This window comes from Scyliorhinus canicula, chromosome 27 (assembly GCF_902713615.1).
Source record: "Scyliorhinus canicula chromosome 27, sScyCan1.1, whole genome shotgun sequence".
Lineage (NCBI taxonomy): Eukaryota > Metazoa > Chordata > Chondrichthyes > Carcharhiniformes > Scyliorhinidae > Scyliorhinus > Scyliorhinus canicula.
This window is the reverse complement of record NC_052172.1, coordinates 2,469,443-2,493,471: the sequence shown is the minus strand read 5'-3', so window position 1 is coordinate 2,493,471 and position 24,029 is coordinate 2,469,443. Positions and strand designations below refer to the sequence as shown.

Sequence of the window (24,029 nt, the reverse complement as noted above, 5' to 3'; positions counted from 1 at the left end):
TGACAGCCTCACACTGACAGCCTCACACTGACAGCCTCACACTGACAGCCTGACACTGACAGCCTCACACTGACAGCCTCACACTGACAGCCTCACACTGACAGCCTGACACTGACAGCCTCACACTGACAGCCTCACACTGACAGCCTCACACTGACAGCCTCACACTGACAAAGCCTCACACTGACAGCCTCACACTGACAGCCTGACACTGACAGCCTCACACTGACAGCCTCACACTGACAGCCTGACACTGACAGCCTCACACTGACAGCCTCACACTGACAGCCTCACACTGACAGCCATCACACTGACAGCCTCACACTGACAGCCTCACACTGACAGCCTCACACTGACAGCCTGACACTGACAGCCTACACTGACAGCCTCACACTGACAGCCTACACTGACAGCCTCACACTGACAGCCTCACACTGACAGCCTGACACTGACAGCCTGACACTGACAGCCTCACACTGACAGCCTCACACTGACAGCCTCACACTGACAGCCTCACACTGACAGCCTCACACTGACAGCCTCACACTGACAGCCTCACACTGACAGCCTCACACTGACAGCCTCACACTGACAGCCTGACACTGACAGCCTCACACTGACAGCCTCACACTGACAGCCTCACACTGACAGCCGCACTGACAGCCTCACATGACAGCCTCACACTGACAGCCTCACACTGACAGCCTCACACTGACAGCCTCACACTGACAGCCTCACACTGACAGCCTCACACTGACAGCCTGACACTGACAGCCTCACACTGACAGCCTCACACTGACAGCCTGACACTGACAGCCTCACACTGACAGCCTCACACTGACAGCCTCACACTGACAGCCTGACACTGACAGCCTCACACTGACAGCCTCACACTGACAGCCTCACACTGACAGCCTCACACTGACAGCCTCACACTGACAGCCTGACACTGACAGCCTCACACTGACAGCCTCACACTGACAGCCTCACACTGACAGCCTCACACTGACAGCCTGACACTGACAGCCTGACACTGACAGCCTCACACTGACAGCCTCACACTGACAGCCTCACACTGACAGCCTCACACTGACAGCCTCACACTGACAGCCTCACACTGACAGCCTGACACTGACAGCCTGACACTGACAGCCTGACACTGACAGCCTCACACTGACAGCCTCACACTGACAGCCTCACACTGACAGCCTCACACTGACAGCCTCACACTGACAGCCTACACTGACAGCCTCACACTGACAGCCTCACACTGACAGCCTGACACTGACAGCCTCACACTGACAGCCTCACACTGACAGCCTGACACTGACAGCCTCACACTGACAGCCTCACACTGACAGCCTGACACTGACAGCCTGACACTGACAGCCTCACACTGACAGCCTGACACTGACAGCCTACACTGACAGCCTCACACTGACAGCCTCACACTGACAGCCTCACACTGACAGCCTCACACTGACAGCCTGACACTGACAGCCTCACACTGACAGCCTGACACTGACAGCCTCACACTGACAGCCTGACACTGACAGCCTCACACTGACAGCCTCACACTGACAGCCTGACACTGACAGCCTGACACTGACAGCCTGACACTGACAGCCTCACACTGACAGCCTCACACTGACAGCCTCACACTGACAGCCTCACACTGACAGCCTCACACTGACAGCCTCACACTGACAGCCTGACACTGACAGCCTCACACTGACAGCCTCACACTGACAGCCTCACACTGACAGCCTCACACTGACAGCCTCACACTGACAGCCTCACACTGACAGCCTCACACTGACAGCCTCACACTGACAGCCTCACACTGACAGCCTCACACTGACAGCCTCACACTGACAGCCTCACACTGACAGCCTCACACTGACAGCCTCACACTGACAGCCTCACACTGACAGCCTCACACTGACAGCCTCACACTGACAGCCTGACACTGACAGCCTCACACTGACAGCCTCACACTGACAGCCTCACACTGACAGCCTCACACTGACAGCCTCACACTGACAGCCTGACACTGACAGCCTCACACTGACAGCCTCACACTGACAGCCTCACACTGACAGCCTCACACTGACAGCCTGACACTGACAGCCTCACATGACAGCCTCACACTGACAGCCTCACACTGACAGCCTCACACTGACAGCCTCACACTGACAGCCTCACACTGACAGCCTGCACACTGACAGCCTCACACTGACAGCCTCACACTGACAGCCTCACACTGACAGCCTCACACTGACAGCCTCACACTGACAGCCTCACACTGACAGCCTCACACTGACAGCCTCACACTGACAGCCTCACACTGACAGCCTGACACTGACAGCCTCACACTGACAGCCTCACACTGACAGCCTCACACTGACAGCCTCACACTGACAGCCTCACACTGACAGCCTCACACTGACAGCCTCACACTGACAGCCTCACACTGACAGCCTCACACTGACAGCCTCACATTGACAGCCTCACACTGACAGCCTCACACTGACAGCCTCACACTGACAGCCTCACACTGACAGCCTCACACTGACAGCCTGACACTGACAGCCTCACACTTGACAGCCTCACACTGACAGCCTCACACTGACAGCCTCACACTGACAGCCTGACACTGACAGCCTCACACTGACAGCCTCACACTGACAGCCTCACACTGACAGCCTCACCCTGACAGCCTCACACTGACAGCCTCACACTGACAGCCTCACACTGACAGCCTCACACTGACAGCCTACACTGACAGCCTCACACTGACAGCCTCACATCGACAGCCTGACACTGACAGCCTCACACTGACAGCCTGCACACTGACAGCCTCACATTGACAGCCTGACACGACAGCCTACACTGACAGCCTCACACTGACAGCCTCACACTGACAGCCTCACACTGACAGCCTCACACTGACAGCCTCACACTGACAGCCTCACACTGACAGCCTGACACTGACAGCCTCACACTGACAGCCTGACACTGACAGCCTCACACTGACAGCCTCACATGACAGCCTCACACTGAACAGCCTGACACTGACAGCCTGACACTGACAGCCTCACACTGACAGCCTGACACTGACAGCCTCACACTGACAGCCTCACACTGACAGCCTGACACTGACAGCCTCACACTGACAGCCTGACACTGACAGCCTGACACTGACAGCCTCACACTGACAGCCTGACACTGACAGCCTGACACTGACAGCCTCACACTGACAGCCTCACACTGACAGCCTCACACTGACAGCCTCACACTGACAGCCTCACACTGACAGCCTCACACTGACAGCCTCACACTGACAGCCTGACACTGACAGCCTCACATTGACAGCCTGACACTGACAGCCTCACACTGACAGCCTGACACTGACAGCCTCACACTGACAGCCTGACACTGACAGCCTCACACTGACAGCCTCACACTGACAGCCTCACACTGACAGCCTGACACTGACAGCCTCACACTGACAGCCTCACACTGACAGCCTGACACTGACAGCCTCACACTGACAGCCTCACACTGACAGCCTCACACTGACAGCCTCACACTGACAGCCTCACACTGACAGCCTGACACTGACAGCCTCACATTGACAGCCTCACACTGACAGCCTCACACTGACAGCCTCACACTGACAGCCTCACACTGACAGCCTCACACTGACAGCCTCACACTGACAGCCTCACACTGACAGCCTCACACTGACAGCCTGACACTGACAGCCTGACACTGACAGCCTCACACTGACAGCCTCACACTGACAGCCTGACACTGACAGCCTCACACTGACAGCCTCACACTGACAGCCTCACACTGACAGCCTGACACTGACAGCCTCACATTGACAGCCTCACACTGACAGCCTGACACTGACAGCCTGACACTGACAGCCTCACACTGACAGCCTGACACTGACAGCCTCACACTGACAGCCTCACACTGACAGCCTCACACTGACAGCCTCACACTGACAGCCTCACACTGACAGCCTCACATTGACAGCCTCACACTGACAGCCTCACACTGACAGCCTGACACTGACAGCCTGACACTGACAGCCTCACACTGACAGCCTGACACTGACAGCCTGACACTGACAGCCTGACACTGACAGCCTCACACTGACAGCCTCACACTGACAGCCTCACACTGACAGCCTCACACTGACAGCCTCACATTGACAGCCTCACACTGACAGCCTCACCTGACAGCCTCACACTGACAGCCTCACACTGACAGCCTCACACTGACAGCCTCACACTGACAGCCTGACACTGACAGCCTCACACTGACAGCCTGACACTGACAGCCTGACACTGACAGCCTCACACTGACAGCCTCACATTGACAGCTCACACTGACAGCCTCACACTGACAGCCTGACACTGACAGCCTGACACTGACAGCCTCACACTGACAGCCTGACACTGACAGCCTCACACTGACAGCCTGACACTGACAGCCTGACACTGACAGCCTGACACTGACAGCCTGACACTGACAGCCTCACACTGACAGCCTCACACTGACAGCCTCACACTGACAGCCTCACACTGACAGCCTCACACTGACAGCCTCACACTGACAGCCTCACACTGACAGCCTCACACTGACAGCCTGCACACTGACAGCCTCACACTGACAGCCTCACACTGACAGCCTCACACTGACAGCCTACACTGACAGCCTCACATTGACAGCCTCACACTGACAGCCTGCACACTGACAGCCTGACACTGACAGCCTCACACTGACAGCCTCACACTGACAGCCTCACACTGACAGCCTCACACTGACAGCCTCACACTGACAGCCTGACACTGACAGCCTCACACTGACAGCCTCACACTGACAGCCTCACACTGACAGCCTGACACTGACAGCCTGACACTGACAGCCTCACACTGACAGCCTACACTGACAGCCTCACACTGACAGCCTCACACTGACAGCCTCACACTGACAGCCTCACACTGACAGCCTCACACTGACAGCCTCACACTGACAGCCTCACTTGACAGCCTGACACTGACAGCCTCACACTGACAGCCTGACACTGACAGCCTCACACTGACAGCCTCACACTGACAGCCTCACACTGACAGCCTGACACTGACAGCCTCACACTGACAGCCTCACACTGACAGCCTCACACTGACAGCCTGACATTGACAGCCTCACACTGACAGCCTCACACTGACAGCCTCACACTGACAGCCTCACACTGACAGCCTCACACTGACAGCCTCACACTGACAGCCTCACACTGACAGCCTCACACTGACAGCCTCACACTGACAGCCTGACACTGACAGCCTCACACTGACAGCCTCACACTGACAGCCTCACACTGACAGCCTCACACTGACAGCCTCACACTGACAGCCTCACACTGACAGCCTCACACTGACAGCCTGACACTGACAGCCTCACACTGACAGCCTCACACTGACAGCCTCACACTGACAGCCTCACACTGACAGCCTCACACTGACAGCCTCACACTGACAGCCTCACACTGACAGCCTGACACTGACAGCCTCACACTGACAGCCTCACACTGACAGCCTCACACTGACAGCCTCACACTGACAGCCTCACACTGACAGCCTCACACTGACAGCCTCACACTGACAGCCTCACACTGACAGCCTCACACTGACAGCCTAACACTGACAGCCTCACACTGACAGCCTGACACTGACAGCCTCACACTGACAGCCTCACACTGACAGCCTCACACTGACAGCCTGACACTGACAGCCTCACACTGACAGCCTCACACTGACAGCCTCACACTGACAGCCTGACACTGACAGCCTGACACTGACAGCCTGACACTGACAGCCTGACACTGACAGCCTGACACTGACAGCCTCACACTGACAGCCTCACACTGACAGCCTCACACTGACAGCCTGACACTGACAGCCTCACACTGACAGCCTGACACTGACAGCCTCACACTGACAGCCTGACACTGACAGCCTCACACTGACAGCCTCACACTGACAGCCTGACACTGACAGCCTCACACTGACAGCCTGACACTGACAGCCTCACACTGACAGCCTCACACTGACAGCCTCACACTGACAGCCTCACACTGACAGCCTGACACTGACAGCCTCACACTGACAGCCTGACACTGACAGCCTCACACTGACAGCCTCACACTGACAGCCTGACACTGACAGCCTCACACTGACAGCCTGACACTGACAGCCTGACACTGACAGCCTCACACTGACAGCCTCACACTGACAGCCTCACACTGACAGCCTCACACTGACAGCCTCACATTGACAGCCTACACTGACAGCCTCACACTGACAGCCTCACACTGACAGCCTGACACTGACAGCCTCACACTGACAGCCTCACACTGACAGCCTGACACTGACAGCCTCACACTGACAGCCTCACACTGACAGCCTCACACTGACAGCCTCACACTGACAGCCTGACACTGACAGCCTCACACTGACAGCCTCACACTGACAGCCTCACACTGACAGCCTGACACTGACAGCCTCACACTGACAGCCTCACACTGACAGCCTCACACTGACAGCCTCACACTGACAGCCTCACACTGACAGCCTGACACTGACAGCCTCACACTGACAGCCTGACACTGACAGCCTGACACTGACAGCCTCACACTGACAGCCTGACACTGACAGCCTCACACTGACAGCCTCACACTGACAGCCTCACACTGACAGCCTCACACTGACAGCCTGACACTGACAGCCTGACACTGACAGCCTCACACTGACAGCCTCACACTGACAGCCTGACACTGACAGCCTCACACTGACAGCCTGACACTGACAGCCTGACACTGACAGCCTGACACTGACAGCCTCACACTGACAGCCTCACACTGACCGCCTGACACTGACAGCCTCACACTGACAGCCTGACACTGACAGCCTGACACTGACAGCCTGACACTGACAGCCTCACATTGACAGCCTCACACTGACAGCCTCACACTGACAGCCTCACACTGACAGCCTCACACTGACAGCCTCACATTGACAGCCTGACACTGACAGCCTCACATTGACAGCCTCACACTGACAGCCTCACACTGACAGCCTGACACTGACAGCCTCACATTGACAGCCTCACATTGACAGCCTGACACTGACAGCCTCACACTGACAGCCTCACACTGACAGCCTGACACTGACAGCCTGACACTGACAGCCTCACACTGACAGCCTCACACTGACAGCCTCACACTGACAGCCTCACACTGACAGCCTCACACTGACAGCCTCACACTGACAGCCTCATACTGACAGCCTCACACTGACAGCCTCACACTGACAGCCTCACACTGACAGCCTCACACTGACAGCCTCACACTGACAGCCTCACACTGACAGCCTCACACTGACAGCCTCACATTGACAGCCTCACATTGACAGCCTCACACTGACAGCCTGACACTGACAGCCTGACACTGACAGCCTCACATTGACAGCCTGACACTGACAGCCTCACACTGACAGCCTCACACTGACAGCCTCACACTGACAGCCTCACACTGACAGCCTCACACTGACAGCCTCACACTGACAGCCTCACACTGACAGCCTCACACTGACAGCCTGACACTGACAGCCTCACACTGACAGCCTCACACTGACAGCCTCACACTGACAGCCTGACACTGACAGCCTCACACTGACAGCCTCACACTGACAGCCTCACACTGACAGCCTCACACTGACAGCCTGACACTGACAGCCTCACACTGACAGCCTCACATTGACAGCCTCACACTGACAGCCTCACACTGACAGCCTGACACTGACAGCCTCACACTGACAGCCTCACATTGACAGCCTCACACTGACAGCCTCACATTGACAGCCTCACACTGACAGCCTCACACTGACAGCCTCACATTGACAGCCTGACACTGACAGCCTGACACTGACAGCCTCACACTGACAGCCTGACACTGACAGCCTCACACTGACAGCCTCACATTGACAGCCTGACACTGACAGCCTGACACTGACAGCCTGACACTGACAGCCTCACACTGACAGCCTGACACTGACAGCCTGACACTGACAGCCTCACACTGACAGCCTCACACTGACAGCCTGACACTGACAGCCTCACACTGACAGCCTGACACTGACAGCCTCACACTGACAGCCTGACACTGACAGCCTCACATTGACAGCCTCACACTGACAGCCTCACACTGACAGCCTCACACTGACAGCCTCACACTGACAGCCTCACACTGACAGCCTGACACTGACAGCCTGACTACTGACAGCCTTACACTGACATGCCTCACATACTGACAGCCTGACACTGACAGCTACACTGACACCTCACACTGGACAGCCTACACTGACGCCTCACACTGACAAGCCTCACTACTGACAGCCTCACACTGGACAGCCTCACACTGACAGCCTCACACTGACAGCCTCACACTGACAGCCTGACACTGACAGCCTCACACTGACAGCCTGACACTGACAGCCTGACACTGACAGCCTGACACTGACAGCCTGACACTGACAGCCCACACTGACAGCCTCACAATGACAGCCTCACACTGACCGCCTACACCTGACAGCCTCACACTGACAGCCTCGACACTGACAGCCTCACACTGACAGCCTGCACACTGACAGCCTCACACTGACAGCCTCACACTGACAGCTCACACTGACAGCCTACACTGACAGCTCCTACACTGACAGCCTCACACTGACAGCCTCACACTGACAGCCTCACACTGAAGCAGACACGAAGCTACCTGACAGCCTCACACTGACAGCCTCACACTGACAGCCTACACTGACAGCCTCACACTGACAGCCTGACACTGACAGCCTCACACTGACAGCCTCACACTTGACAGCCTCACACTGACAGCCTCACACTGACAGCCTCACACTGACAGCCTCACACTGACAGCCTCACACTGACAGCCTCACACTGACAGCCTGACACTGACAGCCTCACACTGACAGCCTCACACTGACAGCCTGACACTGACAGCCTCACACTGACAGCCTCACACTGACAGCCTCACACTGACAGCCTCACACTGACAGCCTCACACTGACAGCCTCACACTGACAGCCTCACACTGACAGCCTCACACTGACAGCCTCACACTGACAGCCTGACACTGACAGCCTCACACTGACAGCCTCGACACTGACAGCCTCACACTGACAGCCTGCACACTGACAGCCTGACACTGACAGCCTCACACTGACAGCCTCACACTGACAGCCTCACACTGACAGCCTGACACTGACAGCCTGACACTGACAGCCTCACACTGACAGCCTGACACTGACAGCCTCACACTGACAGCCTGACACTGACAGCCTCACACTGACAGCCTCACACTGACAGCCTCACACTGACAGCCTCACACTGACAGCCTGACATTGACAGCCTGACACTGACAGCCTGACACTGACAGCCTCACACTGACAGCCTCACACTGACAGCCTGACATTGACAGCCTGACACTGACAGCCTCACACTGACAGCCTGACATTGACAGCCTGACACTGACAGCCTCACACTGACAGCCTCACACTGACAGCCTGACATTGACAGCCTGACACTGACAGCCTGACACTGACAGCCTCACACTGACAGCCTCACACTGACAGCCTGACATTGACAGCCTGACACTGACAGCCTGACACTGACAGCCTCACACTGACAGCCTCACACTGACAGCCTGACATTGACAGCCTGACACTGACAGCCTGACACTGACAGCCTCACACTGACAGCCTCACACTGACAGCCTGACATTGACAGCCTGACACTGACAGCCTGACACTGACAGCCTCACACTGACAGCCTCACACTGACAGCCTCACACTGACAGCCTCACACTGACAGCCTCACACTGACAGCCTGACATTGACAGCCTGACACTGACAGCCTCACACTGACAGCCTCACACTGACAGCCTCGCACTGACAGCCTCACATTGACAGCCTCACACTGACAGCCTCACACTGACAGCCTGACATTGACAGCCTGACACTGACAGCCTGACACTGACAGCCTGACACTGACAGCCTCACACTGACAGCCTCACACTGACAGCCTCTGACGAGTGGGTACCACAAGGCTCAGCTCTCCGGACCTCCCCAGCTGTTATTTATCAATGGTGTGAACGTTGGGACCAAATGTAATCTTTCCAAGATTGTGAAAGGTGCAACGTGGGTGGGAATGTGAATTGTGAGGAAGATATAAAAAGTCTTCACGGAGATTTGGACAGATTTAGCGAGTGGACAAGAACATGGGAGATGGAAGATAACATCGAAAATGTGACATCATCACTTTGGTGGGAGGAACAGTTGTGCAGATTATTTCTCATATGGTGAGAGATTAGAAAGTGTAAACGTACAAAGGGAGGCTGGGAGTCCTCATCAATAAGTCACTGAGAGCCAGCATGCATTTACAATGAGCAGTTAGGAAGTGAATGGTATGTTAGCCTTTCTCACCAGAGAATTGGAGTACAGTAGCGGCAAAACCTTGCTGCAAATTTATAGACCTCTGATCAGACCACACCTGGAGTGGTTTGTGTCGATTTGGTTCCTTATAGAATCACACAGTGCAGAAGAGGCCTTTCGGCCCATCGAGTCTGCACTGCCACTTGAGACACACCTGACCTGCCCACCTAATCCCATTTGCCAGCATTTGACCCATAGCCTTGAACGTTCAGACGTGCCCAGCGCTCATCCAGGTACTTTTTAAAGGATGTGAGGCAACCTGCCTCTCCCACCCTCCCAGCCAGAGCGTTCCAGACCGTCACCACCCTCTGGGTAAAAACTGTTTTCCTCAAATCCCCTTATTACATGAGGAAGGATATTATTCCCATTGCTGGAGTTTACCAAAGATTCACCGGACGTGTTCATGGGGTATCTGGTCTGTCTTATAAAGAGTTTGAAGAACTCAGACATGTATTCTCTCAGGATGATATAGACGGGCTGGTTAGAGGGCCAGAACAGCAACAAGTGGAATTTACCCTGAAAAGTGTGAGGTGATGCATTTTGGGAGGACGAACAAGACCAGGGAATGCACAATGAACGGTAGGAAAGGAGGAAGCACAGAGGGCCAAGGGATCTTGGGGTTCATGTCCACAGATCCCTGAAGGCAGTGGGACAGGTAGATAAGGTGGTTAAGAAGCATATGGGATACTTGCCATGGCATAGAATATAAAATCAGAGAGGTTATGATGGAGCTGTATAAAACACTGCTTCGACCCTGGCTGGGATACTGTGTACGGTTCTGGTCACCACACTATCGGAAGGATGTGATTGCATTGGAGAGGGTGCAGAGAACCAGGATCTAACCTGGGCTGGAGCATTTCCGCTCTAATAACAATAATGTTTATTGTCACAAGTAGGCTGACATTAACAGGGCAATGAAGTTATTGTGAAAATCCCCCAGTCGCTACATTCCAGCGCCTGTTCGGGTACACGGAGGGAGAATTCAGAATGTCCAAATTATCAAACAGCATATCTTACAGGACTTGTGGGAGGAAACAAAAGCACCTGGAGTAAACTCACACAGACAAGGGGGAGAACGTGTAGGCTACGCAAAGACAATAACCCGACCGGGAATCAAACCTGGGACCCTGGAGCTGTGAAACAACAGAGCTACCCACTGTGCTACTGTGCTACCCTGGTTGGGCTGTGGTTGTTTTCCTTGGAGCAGAGAGGGCCGAGGGGGGACCTGAGTGAGTTGTAAACAATTATGAGCGACATGGATAGAGTGGACAGGAATAACCTTTCTCCTCAGTTGAAGGGTCAATAACCAGGGGGCACAGATTTCAGATCAGGGGCAGGAGATATGGCGGGGATTTGCGGAAAAGCTTTTCCACCCAGAGGGAGGTGGGAATCTGGAACTCGCTGCCTGAAAGGGTGGTGGAGGCAGGAACCCTCACAACATTTAAGTCGCATTTAGCACTTGAAATGCCCAAGCAAACAGACCAAGTGCTGGGAAATGGGATTAGAATAGATAGGTGTTTGATGGCCAGCACCGACCCAATGGGCTGAATGGCCTCTTTCTGTGCTGTGAAACTCCCTGACCCGATGAACTCTCATTGAAATCTAAAACATACTTAATGCAGAGACAGGGTGGGTGGGGCTCGGGGTGGGTGTGGCTTAGGGTGGGGCTCAGGGTGGGTGTGGCTCAGGGTGGGCTCGGAGTGGGTGTGGCTCGGGGTGGGGCTCAGGATGGGTGGAGGTGTCTGTTATGGGGTCAGGACTATGTGGACTGAGCCATGTGGGGTCTGGGTAGGAGTCTGTCTGATTGTAGAGGCTGTTCCGCCTCCTCTCTCTCATTTGCTGAATTATTGCTGGGGTTTGAAATGGAGTTTGGTGATTGTGGAGAAGAATCTACAATACTCAGCTTGTCTGGCACTGTCTGTAGACAGGAACAGACTTCACCTTGTCGGTTACTGTCCCTCAGCCAAAAACACTTTCTCAATCTGCAAGGCTCTCTGTTCCTCACTCCGCAGATGCTGCCAGATGTGCTTCGTCTTTCCAGAAGCTTCTGTAATGACTTCAGATTGCCGGCACTTTCTTTATTTAGTTTTGATGTTGGGATTTGGTCCTCACTCAGTCTCTCTCTCTCTTTGTGTCCCTTATTTCCAGCTGAAGCTGTGATTCCAACGCTGCCACCCAGGCCACAGACTGCGACATCATCAGCATCAGGTACAAACATCCGGAGGGATTTCCCACTCAAACTTCACCCGGAAACCCCCGGAGCAATTGTCAAATCCCCAACTGAGAGAATGGCATTTATTATTCTGCACAGTGTGAATGAGGGAAGTGAGGGGAGTGGGATGGAGTGAGTGAGGGGAGGGGGAGGGAGTGAGTGAGGGGAGTGGGATGGAGTGAGTGAGGGGAGGGGGATGGAGTGAGTGAGGGGAGGGGGAGGGAGTGAGTGAGGGGAGGGGGATGGAGTGAGTGAGGGGAGGGGGAGGGAGTATGTGAGGGGAGTGGGATGGAGTGAGTGAGGGGAGTGGGATGGAGTGAGTGAGGGGAGGGGGAGGGAGTGAGTGAGGGGAGGGGAGGGAGTGAGTGAGGGGAGGGGGAGGGAGTGAGTGAGGGGAGTGGGGTGGAGTGAGTGATTGGCTCATTGCAGGGCTGAAAGTGGAGGAGAACGGACTCACCTTTGCAGTTTTGGGCTGGATGGTGTCCGGAGACCCGATGCTGGAACTGTGAAAGCAGGGGCTTTGACAACAGGCCATCTGGACTCGAAATGTTGGCTTTCTTCTCCCTACAGATGCTGCCGACCTGCTGAGAGTTTCCAGCATTTTCTCTTTGGGACCAATGCACTATGTGCACTGTTTGTACATAATGGTTTTAGTTTTGTTTTATTGTTGGGGGATTGCATGGTTATTATTATATTTATAGTCCGTATTGTTACTTTGGGCTTAGCGTCTGGGTGCTGTCCAGTTGTGGCCCTCGTGTTTCTGTGCACTGGGGGTTGAGGGCTTCTTCCTGGTGCTAGTGAGGGGGAGGGGTATTCTCACTCTCCTCACTGTGCGCTGTCTGTCCTTTCCCGGTGGTCTGTGCTGCGTGCGGGAGCCTCTCCACCAATGTGGGGTTGTTGCTGGCGTCTGGGGGGTGGGGGGTTGGGGGCTGGGGTTGGGGTGCGTGAACTGACTTGAGTGCTGGCGGCTTTGCCTTGTACCGAATTGTTTGCTGTGTTTGTTGCGGTATTTTGTTTTGTGTTTTTGCACAGGAAGTTCTCTCTTTCTCTCCCCGTCTGTCCCTCTCTCTCACACAAACACGCTCTCTCTATCTTGCTGTGTCTTTCTCTCAACACACATTCTCTCTATTTCACTCTCTCAATGACACACACACTCTCTCTATCTTGTGTCTCTCTCTCTGTCACACATTCTCTCTATTTTGCTTCTCTCACACACATTCTCTCTATATTGCTCTCTCTCACATACATTTTTTTTACCTTGCTCTCTTTCTCTCTCTCACACACACACACGCATTCTCTCTATCTTCCTGTCTCACTCTCTCTCACACACACACTCACACACTCTGGGCGGGATTCTCCAACCACCGCCGGGTCGGAAAGTTGCCGGGGGGGGGGGGGGGGGGGGGGGGGGGTGGCGTGAATCCCGCACCGATGCCGGCTGCCGAATTCTGCGGCACCGGGATTTTGGCAGGGGCGGGTGTCGGGCTGCGCCGGTCGGCGGCCTCTGGTAGTGGCTCGCCCCCCAACGATTCTCTGCCCCGCGATGGGCCGAGCGGCTGCCCATTTGCGGCTGGACCCGCCGGCGTAAATCAAACCAGGTCCGTACTGGCGGAACCTGGCTCTGCGGGCGGCCTGCGGGGTCCTCGGGGTAGGCGGGGGGGAGGGGGTCTGGCCCTGGGGGCTGCTCCCGTGCCAGTGTGGCCCACGATCGGGGCCGACAGTTCCGCGGGCAGGCCTGTACCGTGGGGGCACTCTTTCCCTTCGCACTGGCTGCTGTAATGGTCCGCCATGGCCGGCACGGTAAAGAACCGCCCTGTGCATGCGCTGGGATCACGCCAGCACGCTGGTGCTCCCGCGTGTGTGCCAGATTTCACTGGCTGGCGGTGGCTCTTCAGTGCCGTTTGGCATAGTGCCATACACTCCAGCACCAGCCTAGCCCCCGAAGGTGTGGAGGATGTCATAATATACATCTATGTACATAATGGAGTGCAGACAGGCAGTGATTGACACACAGGATGACCAATGAGCACACAGAACACAGCAGCCAATCACCAGCCAGGACACGGCCACTATAAAGCCAGAGGGAACCAGGTTTCCCGCTCTCTCTGGACCCAGCCACAGAGACAGTCAGAGCTGCTGAGCATAGCCATTGCAAACAGCATGCGGTAGCTAGTCAGTCTGGTCAGGCTAACACTAGGTCAAGTCAGCATAGTGTCAACCCACAGTTGAACATGTATATTAGTTAAGACGTTAAATAAAATCATCTTGCATCTCATCAAGTGTTGGAGGTCTGTCTCTCGCTAAACTGCATCAAACGCAGTCCACATCGACCCAGCCCGCCCAACACATTAGAGGATTCCGCACCATCGGGGCCGCCCGACGCCGGAGTGGTTCTCGCCGCTCCATCACACCGGTACCGCCCGCCCCGCCGGTGAGCGGAGAATCTCTCTCTCTCTCTCTCTCTCTCTCCCTCATACACACATTCCCTCTATCTTGCTGCCTCTCTCTCTCTCTCTCTCTCTCTCTCTCTCTCATACACACATAGAACATAGAACATTAGAACATAGAACACTACAGCGCAGTACGGGCCCTTCGGCCTTCGATGTTGTGCCGACCTGTGAAACCATCTGAAGCCTATCTGACCTACACTATTCCATTTTCATCCATATGTCTATCCAGTGACCACTTAAATGCCCTTAAAGTTGGTGAGTCTACTACTGTTGCAGGCAGGGCGTTCCACACCCCTACTACTCTCTGAGTAAAGAAACTGCCTCTGACATCTGTCCTATATCTACCACCCCTCAATTTAAAGCTATGTCCCCTCGTGTTGGTCATCACCATCTGAGGAAAGAGACTCTCACTGTCCACTCTATCTAACCCTCTGACTATCTTATATGCCTCTATTAAGTCACCTCTCAGCCTTCTCCTCTCTAACGAAAACAACCTCAAATCCCTGAGCCTTTCCTCGTAAGACCTTCCCTCCATACCAGGCAACATCCTAGTAAATCTCCTCTGAACCCTTTACAAAGCTTCCACATCCTTCCTATAATGTGGTGACCAGAACTGCACACAGTACTCCAGGAGCGGCCGCACCAGAGTTATGTACAGCTGCAGCATGACCTTGTGGCTCCGAAACTCAATCCCCCTACTGATAAAGGCTAGCACACCATATGCCTTCTTAACAGCCCTATTAACCTGGGTGCAACTTTCAGGGATTTATGTGCCTGGATGCCGAGATCTCTCTGTTCATCTACACTACCAAGAATCTTGCCATTAGCCCAGTACTCTGCATTCCTGTTACTCCTTCCAAAGTGAACCACCTCACTCTTTTCCGCATTAAACTCCATCTGCCACCTCTCAGCCCAGCTCTGCAGCTTAATCTATGTCCCTCTGTATCCTATAACATCCTTCAGCACTATCCACAACTCCACTGACCTTCGTGTCATCTGCAAATTTACTAACCCATCCTTCTACACCATCTTCCAGGTCATTTATAAAAATGACAAACAGCAGTGGCCCCAAAACAGATCCTTGCGGTACATCACTAGTAACTGAACTCCAGGATGAACATTTGCCATCAATCACTTATTTTCTGCAATAGCCTACCGTGTGGAACCTTATCAAACACCAGGGCAATGTGTCCAAGTTTGCAGATGACACTAAGATGAGTAGTAAAGTGAAAAGTGCAGAGGATACTGGAAGTCTGCAGAGGGATTTGGATAGGTTAAGTGAATGGGCTCGGGTCTGGCAGATGGAATACAATGCTGACAAATGTGAGGTTATCCATTTTGGTAGGAATAACAGCAAACGGGATTATTATTTAAACGATAAAATATTAAAGCATGCCGCTGTTCAGAGAGACTTGGGTGTGCTAGTGCATGAGTCACAGAATGTTGGTTTACAAGTGCAACAGGTGATTAAGAAGGCAAATGGAATTTTGTCCTTCATTGCTAGAGGGATGGAGTTTAAGACTAGGGAGGTTATGTTGCAATTGTATAAGGTGTTAGTGCGGCCACACCTGGAGTATTGTGTTCAGTTTTGGTCTCCTTTCTTGAGAAAGGACGTACTGGCGCTGGAGGGTGTGCAGAGGAGATTCACTAGGTTAATCCCAGAGCTGAAGGGGTTGGATTATGAGGAGAGGTTGAGTAGACTGGGACTGTACTCGTTGGAATTTAGAAGGATGAGGGGGGATCTTATAGAAACATTTAAAATTATGCAGGGAATAGATAGGATAGATGCGGGCAGGTTGTTTCCACTGGCGAGTGACAGCAGAACGAGGGGACATAGCCTCAAAATAAGGGGAAGTGGATTTAGGACTGAGTTTAGGAGGAACTTCTTCACCCAAAGGGTTGTGAATCTATGGAATTCCTTGCCCAGTGAAGCAGTTGAGGCTCCTTCATTACATGTTTTTAAGGTAAAGATAGATAGTTTTTTGAAGAATAAAGGGATTAAGGGTTATGGTGTTCGGGCCAGAAAGTGGAGCTGAGTCCACAAAAGATCAGATGGCCTACTCCTGCTCCTAGTTCTTATGTTCTTATGTTCTTATGTTCTTACTGAAATCCATATACACCACATCAACCGCTTTACCCTCATCCACCTGTTTGGTCACCTTCTCAAAAAACTCAATAAGGTTTGTGAGGCATGACCTACCCTTCACAAAACCGTGTTGACTATCGCTAATCAACTTGTTTTTTTCAAGATGATTATAAACCCTATCTCTTATAACCTTTTCCAACATTTTACTCACAACCGAAGTAAGGCTCACAGGTCTATAATTACCAGGGTTGTCTCTACTCCCCTTCTTGATTGGCTGTTCCGGGGAGATTTGCATACGTGCAGTGCGGTCAGTGTAAGTTGAAGGTGGTTTGTGAAAGGGTTGTTCTCGAGTGACAGCTTTACCCGAAATACTACTTACGTAGTGTCTCCCACCCATCCTCCTCCTCTAACCAAAAAAAAAAGTTCTGTCCGTTGGATTGCTAAACTAACAAGTTTTTTATTTTTATTTTTCAGTAGTTGGGAAGTTAGTTCAGTGGGAATGGAGGCTAGGGCAGTTGAATGTTCCTCCTGCAGAATGTGGGAGGAAAGGGTCACCTCTAGTGTCCCTTCTGACTACATCTGCGGGAAGTACACCCAACTCCAGCTCCTCGAGAGCCGCGTTAGGGACCTGGAGCTGGACCTGGATGAACTTCGGATCATTCGGGAGGCGGAGGAGGTTATTGAGAGGAGTTATAGGGAGGTAGTCACACCTCAGGTAAAAGAAGAAGGTAGATGGGTTACCGTCAGGGGAGGGAGAGGGAACCGGCAGGCAGTGCAGGGATCCCCTGTGGTCGTTCCCCTCTATAACAAGTATACCGTTTTGGATACTGTTGCGGGGGACGACTTACCAGGGGTAAGCAATAGGGCACAGGTCTCTGGCACAGAGTCTGTCCCTGTTGCTCAGAAGGGAAGGGATAAGAGGAACAGAGCACTTGTCATTGGGGACTCCATAGTTAGAGGAACAGACAGGAGGTTCTGTGGGAACGAAAGAGACTCACGGTTGGTGTGTTGCCTCCCAGGTGCCAGGGTTCGTGATGTCTCTGATCGTGTTTTTGGGATCCTTAAGGGGGAGGGAGAGCAGCTCCAAGTCGTGGTCCACATAGGTACCAACGACATAGGTAGGAAGAGAGATGGGGATTTGAGACAGAAATTCAGGGAGCTAGGGTGGAAGCTGAGAGCTAGAACAAACAGAGTTGTTATCTCTGGGTTGTTACCCGTGCCACGTGCTAGCGAAGTGAGAAATAAGGAGAGAGAGGAGTTGAACACGTGGCTACAGGGATGGTGCAGGAGGGAGGGTTTTGGTTTCCTGGATAATTGGGGCTCATTCTGGGGTAGGTGGGACCTCTACAAACAGGATGGTCTTCACCTGAACCAGAGGGGTACCAATATCCTGAGGGGGTGATTTGCTAGTGCTCTTCGGGGGGGTTTAAACTAATTCAGCAGGGGGATGGGAACCTAGATTGTAGTCCCAGTGTACAGGATGTTGAGAGTAGTGAGGTCAGGGATAGGGTTAAAAGTTCGAAAGAGGGCACCGGCAAGCAGGAAGCTGGTTTGAAGTGTGTCTACTTCAACGCCAGGAGCATCCGGAATAAGATGGGTGAGCTTGCAGCATGGGTTGGTACCTGGGATCTCGATGTTGTGGCGATTTCGGAGACATGGGTAGAGCAGGGACAGGAATGGTTGTTGCAGGTTCCAGGATTTAGATGTTTCTGTAAGAACAGAGAAGATGGTAAAAGAGGGGGGGGGGGGGGGGGGGGGGGGGGGTGGCACTGTTAATCAATGAAAGTATTACGGCGGTAGAAAGGACGCTTGAGGACTCGTCTACTGAGGTAGTATGGGCCGAGGTTAGGAACAGTAGAGGAGAGGTCACCCTGTTGGGAGTTGTCTATAGACCTCCGAATAGTTCCAGAGATGTAGAGGAAAGAATTGCAAAGATGATTCTTGACAGGAGCGAGAGTAACAGGGTAGTTGTTATGGGGGACTTTAACTTTCCAAACATTGACTGGAAATACTATAGTTCGAGTACTATAGATGGGTCAGTTTTTGTGCAGTGTGTGCAGGAGGGTTTTCTGACACAGTATGTAGACAGGCCAACAAGGGGCGAGGCCACATTGGATTTGGTACTGGGTAATGAACCCGGCCAGGTGTTAGATTTGGATGTAGGTGAGCACTTTGGTGATAGTGATCACAACTCGGTTATGTTTACTTTAGCAATGGGCAGGGATAGGTATATACCGCAAGGCAAGAAGTAGACGAGTCCTCAAACGTCCTTTCTACCGCCGTAATACTTTCCTTGATTAACAATGCCACACCCCCCCCTCTTTTACCATCTTCTCTGTTCTTACAGAAACATCTAAATCCTGGAACCTGCAACAACCATTCCTGTCCCTGCTCTACCCATGTCTCTGAAATCGACACAACACTTTCCCTCTATCTTGCAGTCTCTCTCTCTCTCTCTCTAACACACACACATTCCCTCTATCTTGCAGTCTCTCTCTCTCTCTCTCTAACACACACACACATTCCCTCTATCTTGCTGTCTCTCTCTCTCTCTCTCTCTCTCTAACACACACATTCTCGCTATCTTGCTGTCTCTCTCTCTATCTCTCTCTAACACACACATTCTCGCTATCTTGCTGTTTCTCTCTCTCTCTCTCTCTCCAACACACACATTCTCCAAACAAACCTGTTGGACTTTAACCAGATGATGTCAGACTTCTTGCTGTGGACACACATTCTGAGCTGTGATTAGTGTGTTTAACATTCTCATGCTCTGATTGTTGTCTTTAGGAGTTAACGGCAAACAGTTCAAACTGGAGATCACATTAATGGGAGACTTTGATGTTGAATCGATTCAGAAAATTATTCTGGAGGTGAGAAATTGTTTTGCGGTTAAATATTGACACCAACACCTGCCTCTCACTGTCTGAATTCAGAGATCAGGACCCTCCACGTCACACACAGCAGCTCCACTCCCCCTCTGGTCACCCTCATATTACCCAGACAGCCCTCCTATCCCATGGAACAGGTTTGATGGGCTGAGTGGCCTCCTCCTGTTGCTGTGTTGGTGTCTGAGCCTCGACAGTGTAACTAAAGCAGGGGCTTTGGCACAGTCAGTCTCATTGGGCTGATCTACTCACACAACAAGGGGCAGAATGAGGTGTGAAGCAGTCCCCTCTCTCTCTCTCTCTCATTCTCTGGCTCTGCCTCTTTCCCCCCCTCTCTCTATCCCCCTCTGTCTATCTCTGTTGCTGCCGCACTCTCTGTCTGTCCTCGCTCTCTTTCACCCTCTATCTCAATCTCTTGCTTTGTCTCCATCTGGCCATCTTTTGCTTTGTGTTATGTGTCATGGTAACAGCATTGGTTGGTGTAATATGACCATCGAATCGCCCGAATCCTGATAGTGCCGAGGAATGCCATTCAGCCCATCAAGTCTGAACCGACCCTCGGATAGGCCCACTCTCCTGCCCTATCCCAGTAGCCCATAACTCCATCTAACCTGCACATCTTTGGACTGTGGTAGGAAACCGGAGCACCTGGAGGATTTCCAACCAGACATGAGGAGAAAGTGCAAACTCCACACAGCCAGTCACCCGAGGCCGGAATTGAACCTGGGTCCTTGGTGCTGTGAGGCAGCAGTGCTAACCACTGCGCCGCCTTGTTACCCACGTGTTAATGTCACGTTTTACGTAATGACATAATCCGAACGCTCTGTGGGCTTTTGTGGAGTTTACCAGTGTGTCCTGTTTGAGCAGCATTTTGTTAATAAACCCCTTGCACCGTGTGTCACCTCTGATTCTCTCTCTTTGGGGCTACAAACAAAGAATATAACACCTTCTCTCTCTCCACTCCTGTCTGCCCCACGCTCGCTCTCTCCTTCCTTCTTTTCACTCCAGTATCTCTCTCTGCCTCATCCTGTCCCCACTTTCTCTATTACTCTCACACTCTCTTCCACACTGTCTCTCCCTGAATTCATTTCTCCCTCTGATGTGTCCAATACAAATATTGGCAGCAATTTGCCCCGTTCCTTACAGCCTGTGCCATTCCAGCCAGTCATTGGCAGTGAAGGTGGCTTTTTGTCCCCAAACTCTACCCCACATTCCCCCCCACCCTCCCTGCAATATTAACCATTTCTCCTGTCTGTGATGTAGCTGAAGCTGTCGCTCAAGGATCGATTCCCGGACCTGGACATTCATTTGAGTGTCGGAGACGATTAGATCTCGGCTGTGGCTTCTCCAGAAGATTGAGGATGATGAATTGTACCAGTCAGCACCTGGTGACCTGTGTGTTCACAGCTTCGCTCAGTAATAGCTTTCCAATGTTAAGCAGCGAGCAAAGGGTTAAAGGCTCGCTGTGTTAATGTTACATCGTGATTGATTCTTCTTCATATTGGGGAATGTGGGAACTTTTAGTTTTTGCTTTGTGAAATAGGGAAGTATAACCTCCATTTGGAAGTCCTGACCACTGGCCTGTGGGACAGTGACTGACCCCAAATGACCCTTCTTAACCTTCTGCTCAATGAGAGGATTTTATAAAGATCTGAGTCCCAATCCTGAATTCCGAGATTTGTCAGCAGCGAGAATGGGTATCCAGACAACAATTAATCCCAGCACAATCTCTGGGTAGATGTCATCCTTTTCCTCTGGGTTCCTCGAGAATGGTGTTGTTGGGACAGAATAAAATCCAGGATTCTTGTTGTCTTCACAGAAACCTCATTCTGTTGAGCAAAGTGAAATATTTGATAACTGACCCCAGGAGCCCAATGAAACAAGGGAGGGAATCAGCTTTTCTGATATGTGGTGGGTCCAATCAGATCCTCCTTATCTGGAGGAGCGATATTCCTGACGGAGCAGAGAGCAATGTGTTCCCACCTTCACTCATGTCATCAATAGACCCGGTGAAACTGTCCTGTTGGTCACATCTCTGCAGCCTGAAGCTGGGAAACTGCTGGTGTGAGCAAGACATGATCAGGACTAATATCAGGGAAAACTCCTGCAGACACTGAACTCTCAGCCAGTCAGGCAGCGGCTGTGGAGAAAGAGTTTCCTGTTTCAGCTCAATGCTTTAGCTCCTGACCCTGAAACAGTAACTGTGATTCTCTCCACAGTTACTGTCTGACCGGCTCAGCATTTACAGCTCGGTGGTTTTTCTCTTGTTTCTCTGACACAATCCGGTCTGTGAGCTTCCCATTAATGGACTTTCACAGACACGAACCTGGGGTCAGAAAGGTCTCGAATGAAGCAGTCGGCTGTCCTGAGGATTTGGATTGTGGAGAGTTTGTTTCACTGAATATTCAGCTGAGAAGTGTAAGATGTTCGAATCCCTCACCATCACATGTGGGCTGATCGGTTAAGCGGGTGTTTCAATGTTATTGCATGAAATGTGTGCTCAATAAATCTATAAATGCTTGACCACAATGTGTGAAAGGTGTTTCTTTTGGAGAAATGTACAGATGATAAGCTGCAGAGCTGGGCTGAGAGGTGGCAAATTGAGTTTAATGTGAAGTGTGAGGTGATTCACTTTGGAAAGAATAACAGGAATGCGGAATATTTGGCTAATGGTAAAATTCTTGGTCATGTGGATGAGCAGAGGGATCTCGGTGTCCATGTACATAGATCCCTGAAAGTTGCCACCCAGGTTGATAGGGTTGTGACGAAGGTATATGGGCAGCACGGTAGCATGGTGGTTAGCATAAATGCTTCACAGCTCCAGGGTCCCAGGTTCGATTCCCGTCTGGGTCACTGTCTGTGCGGAGTCTGCACGTCCTCCCCGTGTGTGCGTGGGTTTCCTCCGGGTGCTCCGGTTTCCTCCCACAGTCCAAAGATGTGCAGGATAGGTGGATTGGCCATGCTAAATTGCCCATAGTGTCCTAAAAAGTAAGGTTAAGGGGGGGGGTTGTTTGGTTATGGGTATAGGGTGGATATGTGGGTTTGAGTAGGGTGATCATTGCTCGGCACAACATCGAGGGCCGAAGGGCCTGTTCTGTGCTGTACTGTTCTATGTTCTATGGTGTGTTGGCCTTTATTAGTAGAGGGATTGAGTTCCGGAGCCATGAGGTCATGTTGCAGTTGTACAAAACTCTAGTACGGCCGCATTTGGAGTATTGCATACAGTTCTGGTCGCCTCATTATAGGAAGGACGTGGAAGCTTTGGAACGGGTGCAGAGGAGATTTACCAGGATGTTGCCTGGTATGGAGGGAAAATCTTATGAGGAAAGGCTGATGGACTTGAGGTTGTTTTCGTTAGAGAGAAGAAGGTTAAGAGGTGACTTAATAGAGGCATACAAAATGATCAGAGGGTTAGATAGGGTGGACAGCGAGAGCTTTCTCCCGCGGATGGAGGTGGCTAGCACGAGGGGACATAGCCTTAAATTGAGGGGTAATAGATATAGGACAGAGGTCAGAGGTGGGTTTTTTACGCAAAGAGTGGTGAGGCCATGGAATGCCCTACCTGCAACAGTAGTGAACTCGCCAACATTGAGGGCATTTAAAAGTTTATTGGATAAGCATATGGATGATAAGGGCATAGTGTAGGTTAGATGGCCTTTAGTTTTTTCCATGTCGGTGCAACATCGAGGGCCGAAGGGCCTGTACTGCGCTGTATCGTTCTATGTTCTATGCTCTATGATCTGATTGGGAGTGAAAACCATCCTGGTCCAGATTGAAACTCATTCTGACGCTGAGACTGACGTTTGGCTT

General features: G+C 52.4%; 1 protein-coding gene across 1 annotated transcript in view; it reads left to right on the top strand.

The window, feature by feature from the left end:
- LOC119957938 (pancreatic secretory granule membrane major glycoprotein GP2-like) overlaps positions 1–22,745 on the top strand; it is a 49,313-nt gene extending 26,568 nt beyond the window's left edge. Inside the window, exons 6-8 of the mRNA XM_038786156.1 lie at positions 12,732–12,791; positions 20,122–20,204; positions 21,483–22,745. Of these exons, the coding sequence (XP_038642084.1) occupies positions 12,732–12,791; positions 20,122–20,204; positions 21,483–21,548 (209 nt within the window). The 3' untranslated portion in view covers positions 21,549–22,745. The remainder of the gene's footprint in view (positions 1–12,731; positions 12,792–20,121; positions 20,205–21,482) is intronic.
- The last annotated feature ends 1,284 nt before the right edge of the window (positions 22,746–24,029 follow it).